The sequence below is a fragment of the Aquarana catesbeiana genome, linkage group LG04, assembly GCF_042186555.1.
Source record: "Aquarana catesbeiana isolate 2022-GZ linkage group LG04, ASM4218655v1, whole genome shotgun sequence".
Classification (NCBI taxonomy): Eukaryota; Metazoa; Chordata; class Amphibia; order Anura; family Ranidae; genus Aquarana; species Aquarana catesbeiana.
Window position 1 is genome coordinate 173707729 of NC_133327.1, and position 11059 is coordinate 173718787.

The 11059-nt window shown below is 42.4% G+C and overlaps 1 protein-coding gene across 1 annotated transcript in view; it reads left to right on the plus strand.

Annotated features, from left to right (window-relative positions):
• SERPINE2 (serpin family E member 2) overlaps window positions 1-3157 on the plus strand; it is a 78748-nt gene extending 75591 nt beyond the window's left edge. Inside the window, exon 9 of the mRNA XM_073625942.1 lies at window positions 2444-3157. Within this exon, the coding sequence (XP_073482043.1) occupies window positions 2444-2481 (38 nt within the window). The 3' untranslated portion in view covers window positions 2482-3157. The remainder of the gene's footprint in view (window positions 1-2443) is intronic.
• Window positions 3158-11059: the final 7902 nt, after the last annotated feature.

Sequence of the window (11059 nt, forward strand, 5' to 3'; positions counted from 1 at the left end):
TCAAAATTTGCAAAAAAAAAAAAAAATGCTGACAGGCAGGGTTCTCTAGATCCTGGGGATCTCTTCTGCCATAAATGCTTCCCTCTGTTTGTCGGAGGTAATGTAATCTGAGCTATATATTACGCAGCTCAGACCACATTTACAGCATACACTCTGTGCTGTGGATATATGACTCCTGTGCACATGCGTGGGAGTGACCACATCCCGGACAGGTCATTAGTCCCCTTTCACACTTGTGCGACTTGTCCTGTGACTTAGGGCTGCAAAGTCGCATGACAAGTCGTACCCCATTATTTCCAATGAATACCGTTCATATCTGTGCGACTTCCAGTCACAGTGACTTCGAAGTAATCCCTGCAATACCTTAATCCGACTTTGAAGTGACTTGAGGTACATAGACCTCCAGATTACACAGGCGTTGATTCAAGTTGCGCGACTTTTAGGTCACACAAGTGTGAAAGGGGCCTTAAGCAGCCAAAGAGATGGAACCCGGAGGAGGAAAACTGGACACAGATTGAAGCTTCCGGGACCAGCGGGAGTGGTGACAGCACGGTGCTAGAGGGCTTTGTTTGACAGATACATTTATCATACTGTGCTGATTTGCAATGTACTAGCATATTATGGCATTTTTATTTTTATTTATTTTTTGGTTGAAGTTTAATATTGATGTGCCTCTACGGGCACTTTTACACTGGCATCTCCTATTTTTTATATACTCCTATTTTATTTTTTTATTTAAATAAAGCGTTCAAAAATTCAAATACATCACAATTATTTTACGTAGATCATGTATACATTTTAGGAAAGTGACTTCCAAGTAGAAAGAAGAATCATATACAGTATATTCATTCCTTCTTTCCATGATTATACTATCCTGATTAGGAAATATGAAATGTATAAAGAGTACTATAAGGAAAATGTATTATTTAGAGGGTCACTGGGGAGGGAATAGGCTGGTATAAAAGAAATGTAAAGGAAGAGAAAACCTTTTGGTGCAGTGACATCTCTATTAACGCCTTAACATGCCTTTGAGTGATTGTAAAGGCAAGATTTTTTTTTTTTTTTTTTTTTTTTAAGTAACAAACATGCAATACTTGCCTGCTTTGTAAAATGATTTTGCACAGAGCATCCCCAATCCTTTTATTCTGGGCCCCCTGCTGGTGCTCCTGGCTCCTCCCTTCTACCTAGTGCCCCCATAGCCAGCTGCTTTCTATGGGGGCACTCGTGCTTGCTTGCTCCCAAGCTGGCTCAGCTCCGCCCCCCCCTCTCCTCACCGGCTGTGATCGACAATTGTCAGCCAATTAGTTGGCCTGCATACAGAATGCATTATTTATGTATCAGAAAATAACATTCAATTTTAAAATGAATGTAACTTCTGAACGCAAACCACATACTGAAAATTAATTTGGTCGAGAAGTTTTTTATTCTGCTCTTTCGAATTACCCTGTCACTGTGCTCAAACGAACGCTGATTTGACCCCACTAATGATTAGAAAATCAAATTAACATTCTTAAAATGAAAATTTTCAAAGGAAAAATTTGTTTGTGTATGGCCAGCATAAGTGACAGCAGGCACAGCTGTGGTTTATATCAAGCTACCTGCCTATGACAAGGCAGTCTGTCATGCACAATAATATATTACAATCCTGTCTGAAAGTCTGCAAAATGGTGTTTTAGGCTGTGTTTTTCTTCCTTGTTTTTTTCCTTACATAAAAATTTTGATCTCGGAGTCTGATGTACCAGATTCAACCTCCTAATACTATATTAATCTCGTCTGTATGTTATTCTCAGAGTGGATTAGTTTCTTCCTCAACCATGAAGCTGGTTATTTACATTTTACCACTGCATATAGATATTCAAGAATACATTGTGTTTTTTTTAAACTTTACATATTTAATGAAATTATACACCACACTGTTTTTTGTTTTTTTTTTTTTTTTTTTTTTTTTTTTTTTGTTTCTATCCTAATAATCAAAGCAATAATTGGCCAACTAATTGATTACGGAAATTACTAGTTTCAGCCCCAGTTACATAGTCTGGTTAAATAAAGGCACAAGTCCATCTAGTTCAAGCAAGTTAAAGGTAAAAAACTTTCTGCCTTTTAGTACCACTTTCAGGTGTCACATAGTACTGTGCTGGCTGCCCTTGGCTTCTTCTGCATCTGCTTCCTCCTTCAGATCCTGCCTTAGAGATGTAATTGGGTTGGTGCTCTTATGGTTGACGTACAGGCCTGGTGCCTTCTCCTTGATATCATCATCTTCACCTAGTTTAGTAATGATTGATGATAATAATAGCCGTGATTTTGACAAATTTATTGTTAATTTTCCTAGCTTTCATCCTAGTAGAGGACAGTTTGGCGTGTAATATACTGCAACCATGTAAACAATGTAAATATTATAATAACTTTAATTTTATTGTATACCATCTGTTTTTCTCTTTTTCAGGCGCTGTGTTGTTCACAGGGCAAATAAACAATCCGTAAGGATGCTTACAGACGAATGAGGCCACCATGTCCTGTACATTGATTGTTTAGATATTTGTACAGTGCTCTAGTTTGTATGTGAATTATCAAATAAATGGGATAACATTGTGTTATTTTTAACTTCTGCTTTCTTTTTTTTTTTTAATGGTTTTTATATGGCATTTTGATAACAAAGTTGATGGTATATGTACTACTGAAATATTTTTCTTTTGTGTGAAGCATTTAGAATGTCGTTTTTTTGTGTACTTTACTTTTCAGCTACTTGCAATATCCCAATACCCCCAGTTGTGCCCCTTTTACTTGCAGTGGTGCTTTTATGCATTGAATACATTGTGTATATGTGACCATGCACTATTTGGGCCACCAATCCTAGCAGTATTTGTGACTAGAGCTCCTGGGCATTGCCATTAAGCCAAACACCATTTGTGGCCTGTGTCCAGGGCTTTGGCAGCCAGCCATGCAGTATATGTGGCCTTTCACAGTCCGGATATATGAAGGTTAACTTTTGTATTAATATTTTTCATGTGTTCATAAGAGATTTGACTACATTCCATTCATTTTGTAAGAACTGGAGTTTAGACTGTATGGTTCATATTGCTTGTGACAAATGATGCATGTGTTATTTTAAATAAAACATTCCAGACTGCATCTCTTATTTGAGGTGCTTTAAATTGTATTGCTTTGTGTTCAATTTTCTTGTTTCCGATATAAAGATTTTCCAGGAAAGATGCAGTTCCTGACTGTGTTGCAGTATATTAACTGCATAGTCTGCTTAAAAAACACTTAAAATGCCAGCGGCTGTAGTCCCTGTCACAGATCAATCAGTAGGTTATGCGGTTTGTTAAAGAAAAGTAGTTATTCAAGAGGTTACTATATGTTAGACCTAGGCAAAAGAGTAAAAATAAAAAATGGTAATAATATTAAAATGGTATAATCTTCTGATCTATATTAAAAGTTTGTTTAAAAACCATACCAATAAATCCAGCTGAATTTCTTGGTACTGTTTCTGATGCATACTTTTAATATAATAATTTATTTACATATGCTATGAAAATATAGATATCATGGCATAACTTAAAACCTAAAGACAAAGGAACACTCCAAACAATGAAGTGAATTTGGGATTGAAAATCAGGAGTCAGGTGATGGATGCAAGAGTTTCCACATTGCTGAATTTACATTAGATTACAGTTAAATCAATCCATAATAAATAGAAAGCTTTTGAATGGCTGTAATGCCCAGAACAGGACCGCAAGAAAAAGTGAGACTGTAAGGAGACAACTAGTATAGGAGGGCAATAAGACAGCCTGGTATAGCCATACTATATAACTTCCTAACAGTCTCTGATTATGTGAGACTGTTTTCTATTTAAATTGGAACTTAACTGTATCTGAGCACCACAAACTGAAATCACTAAATCATTTTTAATATTCAAAGCAAACGCATCCATCCATCAATGTCGCTGTGCCCTCTAGCATTTCCAGCCACGGCAATCTTGAGTAAAGGCATGTAGCATTTACTTTCTGGATCCCATCTGCCCTTAGCTCAGGCATGCAAGCAGGAGGCTGTGCTTAGCTGAGAAAGCCTCCCTCCAGATGAAAGAAAAAAATGCCCATGAAGACTCCTGGGATGAATGAAATCTGAGAACTAGAGCTCACGACAAACGCCCAATATTCCCTTTGTGAACATTCTAGAATAACAACCAGCAGCTGGAGCAACCATATCCCCTTGGGCAGGTGAAATCTAATAAATCATACCAGCTCTACAATAACAATAATATATCATATGTTAATTATGTTCTAAATTATAACTTTATAAACCAGTGTTGATAAATGTGTGAAGTTAAAATGTATTCCACATCTATAGTTCTCGTGTGCACATTTTTAAATTTTTTTTTAATTCACAAAGTATCAACAGCAAAGTGAAATGTATTTCTTCCCACCACCAAATTCCCCACTGTGCAGCAAACCTCATATAGAATGGACTTTCACCAGCTTTTAATATTCTTAGATATTATTGGGTCATATCAGGCATGATGCAATATATAAAACCTCACCAAGTGTCGCTTTGCTTCCCTCAGGACCATAGTTACATAGTAGGTGAGGTTGAAAAAAGACACAAGTCCATCAAGTCCAACCCATGTGTGTGATTATATGTCAGTATTACATTGTATAACCCTGTATGTTACGGGCGTCCAGGTGCTTATCTAATAGTTTCTTCCACCCCCACCGTCTGTGGAAGGGAATTCCACATCCTTGCCGCTCTTACAGTAAGGAACCCTCTACGTAGTTTAGGGGTTAAACCTCTTCTTCTAATTTTAATGAGTGGCCACGAGTCTTGTTAAACTCCCTCTGTGAAAATGTTTTATCCCTATTGTGGGGTCACCAGTATAGTATTTGTATATTGAAATCATGTCTCCTCTCAAGCGTCTCTTCTCCAGAGAGAATAAGATCAGTGCTTGCAACCTTTCCTCATAACTAATATCCTCCAGACCCTTTATTAGCTTTGTTGCCCTTCTTTGTACTCGCTCCATTTCCAGTACATCCTTCCTGAGGACTGGTGCCCAGAACTGGACAGCATACTCTAGGTGTGGCCGGACCAGAGTCTTGTAGAGCTGGAGAATTATCGTTTTATCTCCTGGAGTTGATCCCCTTTTTAATGCATGCCAATATTGTGTTTGCTTTGTTAGCAGCAGCTTGGCATTGCATGCCATTGCTGAGCCTATCATCTACTAGGACCCCCAGGTCCTTTTCCATCCTAGATTCCCCCAGAGGTCCCCCCCCCCTCAGTGTATAGATTGCATTCATATTCTTGCCACCCACATGCACTATTTTTTACATTTTTCTACATTGAACATCATTTGCCATGTAGTTGCCCACCCCATTAATTTGTTCAGATCTTTTTGCAAGGTTTCCACATCCTGCGGAGAAGTTATTGCCCTGCTTAGTATCGTCCGCAAATACAGAGATTGAACTGTTTACCCCATCCACCAGGTCATTTTATAAGCAAATTAAATAGGATTGGTCCCAGCACAGAACCCTGGGGGACCCCACTACCCACCCCTGACCATTCAGAGTACTCCCCATTTATCACAACCCTCTGAACTCCCCCTTGTAGCCAGTTTTCAATCCATGTACTCACCCTATGGTCCATAAAAACTGACCTTATTTTGTACAGTAAATGTTTATGGGGAACTGTGTCAAATGCTTTTGCAAAATCCAGACACACCACGTCTACGGGCCTTCCTTTATCTAGATGGCAACTCACCTCCTCATAGAATGTTAATAGATTGATTTGGCAAGAACGATTCTTCATGAATCCATGCTGATTACTGCTAATGATACCGTTCTCATTACTAAAATCTTGTATATAGTCCCTTATCATCCCCTCCAAGAGTTTACATACTATTGATGTTAGACTAACTGGTCTGTAATTCCCAGGGATGTATTTTGGGCCCTTTTTTAAATATTGGTGCTACATTGGCTTTTCTCCAATCGGCTGGTACCATTCCAGTCAGTAGACTATCAGTAAAAATTAGGAACAATGGTCTGGCAATTACTTGACTGAGTTCCCCAAGTACCCTCGGGTGCAAGCCATCTGGGCCCGGTGATTTATTAATGTTAAGTTTCCCAAGTCTAATTTTTAATTCTGTCCTCTATTAACCATGGAGGTGCTTCCTGTGATGTGTCATGAGGATAAACACTGCAGTTTCGGTTACTGAAGCCCGCGATTCCCTCGTGAAGATTGAGGAGAAGAATAAATTCAATACCTTTCCCATCTCCTCCTCCTTTGTAACCATATTTCTTTCCTCATTCTTTATGGGGCCAATATTGTCTATCCTCCCTTTTTCAATGTTTACATACTTAAAGAATGTCTTAGGATTTTTTTTGCTCTCCTCCGCTATGCTATGTGTCTTTCATGTTCTATCTTAGCGGTCCTTATTGCATTCTTACATTTCTTGTTGCATTCTTTATAAAGTGTGAAAGCTGGTTATGATCCCTCAACCTTTTATTTTTTGAAGGCCTTCTCTTTTGCTTTTATATGCATTTTTACATTGCAGTTAAGGCATCCAGGACTTTTGTTCGCTCTTTTAAATTTGTTACCCAATGGGATGCATTGTCTAATGCCCTTATTTAATATGCTCTTAAAGCAAACCCATCTCTCCTCCGTGATCTTTGTTCCTAAGATTCTATCCCAATGTATGCCTTCTAGCAAGGCTCGTAGTTTAGGGAAGTTGGCTCTTTTGAAATTCAGTGTCTTTGTGTTCCCTTTTATGTTTCCTATTTGTGTGATTTATACTGAAGCCAATTGACCTGTGATCGCTTTTACTTAAATTGCCCCATATTTCGACATCCGTGATCAGGTCTGTATTGTTGGTAATCAGTAGATGCAGTAACACCAAATTTCTAGTTGGTGCGTCTACAATCTGACCCATAAAATTGTCCTGCAAGACATTTGGCAACTGGCGAGCCTTCGATGAATGTGCGGTTCCCTCCGCCCAGTCTATGTCCTCCAGGAACCCAAACCCCTCCTTACTACACCAGCTCTTCAGCCACTTGTTTACATCCCTAATCTCCCTCTGCCTTTCTGGTGTGGTTCGATGTACCGGTAGTATTCCTGAGAATACTACCTTGGAGGTCCTCTTCCTCAATTTAGCTCCCAAGTCCCTAAAATCGTTCTTTAGGACACTCCATCTGCCTCTGACTTTGTCATTGTTGCCAACGTGCACCATGACAGCTGGGTCTTCCCTAGCCCCTTCCAGTAATTTGTCCACCAAATCCGTGATGTGTCGAACCAGAGCGCCCGGTAGACAACATACTGTTCGGTGCTTCAGGTCTTTGTTACAGATTGGCCTCTCTGTCCTTCTAAGAATTGAGTCCCCTACCACCAGAATCTGTCTTTCCTTTCGCTTCCCACCCACTCTCACTGGAGGAGTTCTTCCCCCGGCAGCTAGGAGAGTCCCTCAGCTGCAGCAGTGCTGGTCCCTGACTGGTTCCACCAATGTCGCTCAATGGAGCGTACTTATTGGGATGCTCCAGCCCTGGATTGGCCTCCCTGGCACTTCCCCCTCTACCCTTCCTGACTGTCGCCCATCTGTCTCCACCCGCCTCTGTGCTGGCCCCAGCCAGCACCTGCCGTGTACGTTCCTGGCTCTCCTTTAGTATGGAGGGACTTCTCAGTGCGCTTACATTTTGCACAGCAGTATTCACCCTCGATCGGATGATCAAAGAACGCATACATGCTGCAAGATGTACGAGTCGCCTCTCCACACTCGCCGGGCATCGTACCTATTAAATTTATTGAGGATTGGGGATTATACCCTGTCCAAATTACCTAACAACTAGCTTCCTGACACTAATACTCAACAAGACAATACACAGGTATGCGCAGACCTACGTGCACTCACAATAAACACTACACAATACACAAGTACTAACGTTCCACACACTACTCAGACAACACTCAGGTACTCACACAACACAGGTACTATGACCCCTGTTATAACCTCCTGTTTTAAACTCGCCACTCGCTAAGCAGCCATCTGTACACTTGCTATGTAATTGGCTGGCTTTCACACACCAGAATTTAGGGACACGTTTACCATTTCAGGTCCTGCAGAATGAGCAGCTGAAATTTTAAATCGGGAGGATGATCCGTCCAAGCTGAACGGTGTATTCCTCTAGCAGTGTATGCGACTACTATGTATTTCTCTGGGTATAGTGATTTCCCTCTAGCATTGAATGTGGCTGTTCTTGCTCCCTCTAGTGGTGGATTGTAGAATGTGCAACTGCCACAGAGTGGAAAGGAGCACCAGGGTCATTACATGCTGCTAGCTGCTCCACCTCACTGACTGCCTGGCCCCTACATACAGCCCTGGCCTGCCACCAATTACTGCTCACTGACTACCCTACCACTACATACTGCTTGCTGACATCTCATTACATACTTGTGAGGTGGTGCAGTGGCAGTAAACACTGAGTCCAGTTGCAGGAAAAAAACTTGTATTGAAGTTTGGCAATTCGCAATTAGCCCAAGTGGAAGGCACCTGGCTGGGAACACTCACAGAATGCAATAGCGATGTGTAGCAGAGCAGGTCTCAGATGTGCAGGTAGCGTCTGCCTAGAGGGGCAGAATATGGTTTGGCCAGTCCATGCCTAAATGGGGAGGTATTCAGAAAGGATGGCGTGTGCCAATCCTTTCCTTCATCTGGAACCTCTACCTGCTGCTAATAAGTGTTCCTTTCAGATGGATGACCTGTCCCTACACTATCCACATGTGAAATGTCTGCCAAGCCTTAAATAGGCTCTAACTGACCCAAGATGGCTGCCAATAAAAGACCACATAGATGAGTTCTTGCTGGAAAAAATATTTTTAAGTAACAGACAGCATGGATTCATGAAAAACAGAAGTTGTCAAACAAACCTGATTTCTTTTTTATGAAGAGATACGTAAAACCTTGGACAGAGGGGTGGCTGTGGACGTGGTATACTTGGATTTTGCAAAAGCGTTTTGACACAGTTCCCCACACATGGCTAATGTGCAAGGTAAAGTCTACAGGCTTGGAAAGATCCATTTGTAAATGGATAGAAAACTGAAATCTGATCATGCTTAGCTGTTTTTTTTTTTTTTTTTTTTTTTTGCCTTCCTTGGATCAACTGTGGGTAAAGGATTGTGTATATGGGATTGTATTCCCCCCCCCACCCTCTTTTTATTAGTTGAACTAGACGGACTGTCTTTTTCCAACCAGACTAACTATGTAACTATGCTCCTCTTAAAACTATGCTCCTCACCCAAAAACGGAATGTGTGTCCATCCACACACAGAGCCATGGCTTGACTCCGCTACCTTTGTCTTGCCAAAAGCCAATCAGGGGTGCCAGTCCCCGGACATTGTCTCGTGGACATTGCTTTATCGAGAGGGGGCTCAGGTAAGTATTAGGTGGGGCTGGGGGGGGGCTGCTGCACACAGAAGTTTTTTTTTTTTACCTTGATGCAGCGAATGCATGAAGAGTAAATATCTTGTGCCTTTATAGCCACTTTAACAAAGAATGTGCTGTACTTAGAATGCAGTAGTAAGAAATGTAAAACTCAGTGAGGGGAATTTATCAAAACTGGTGCAGTCAGAATCTGGAAAAGCTGTGCATGGCAACCAATCGGCTTTAATCTTCAGCTTTAAAAATGAAAGCTATGAGCTTATTGGTTGCCATGTACAGCTGTTCCAAATTATGTCTGCTCTAGTTTTGACAAATTCCCCTAAGGGCTCATTTAGACGGGCACTGAGACGGGCCCTGTATGCTGTGCCACTTTTTGCTGCATCTGCATCCACCAGAGAGCTTCACCTATAGATGTGGGTGCACAGATCCGAATGCAGACACTATGTGTTTAGATACATGCATTCCTTCCTGTCTGCATGTTAAATTATGACATTCGACTATATCCATGCAGCTTCTGTGTACCAATTGACTTTGACTGGACTGCCTGCACAGAACACCATGCATCCCCACGCGGTGCACGGCCATCACACTGGGAACGGACGCCACGTGAATAAGGCCTAATTGTTATGTGGGCCAGATAGCAGGAAAGAGGAGAAGTCGGGTAATTTAAGGAGAAGTATGGGAATTTTATTTATGAATCATACCTACCTTGGTAGATGCTGCATCTGTCCCCTGCCTGCTCGAATGCTGAGATCCAAGTAATCAAACAGCCGATCACTCAGCCACCAGCTCTCTGCTCGGGGAGCACTGAGAACTGTCAGTCTCTGGCTCTGCTCTGCCTGTGGAGGGGATGGGAGTGAGCGGCTCGCTGAGAGGCTGAGCTGAGGGCCGGTCCAGGCACGTGAGCAGATCCCAACCATATGGTTGTGATCTTCTCCAGCCTGGACCGACTCTGTGACATCAGCCAAGAGCAGGCTTAAGCCCGCTGTCAGCTGAAAATGGGTCACAGGAGTGCAAAACAATCTGCACTGCTGTGATCAACAGAAGTACAACCAAACAGCTCTGGCTGTACGTCTCCTTTAATAAATTTACCACACGACCTGTCTCTCTGCTCCTGTTTGGCATTACTTGCGACAATTGATAAATGCCCCCATTTATGTTGTGAACTCGCCCTCCAGGGCCCAGGCAGACTCTTCCTCAGCCCAGGCTTTAAATCCAGGCTCTCTTTCTCCCTGAAGCTGGAAGGTCCTTCATGCACCCTCTTTCCTAGTCATAGGGATGCCACAATCCCCCCTCTCATAGTCCAGGGCCTCCAGACACCCCCTCTCCTAATCTGGGACCCCCAGGCACCCCCTCACCTAGTCCAGTATCTCCCTTGTTCCCCCACTATCCAACACCAACCACCATTTCCTAGTCAATGGCCTCCTCTGCACCCACCCCCCTAGTCCAGAGTCTCCTCTGCACCCTGCTCTCCGAATCCAGGTCCTTTCCCACATCAACCCCACTTTTCAAGTCCAGGGCCTCCTCTGCACCCCCCCCCCCCCCAGTCGTCAAGGGCTACCTCGGCACACACCCCCTCAGCCCAGGGCCTTCACTGCATCCCCCCCCCCAGTCCAGGGCCTTCTTTGAAGCTTCCACCTCTTT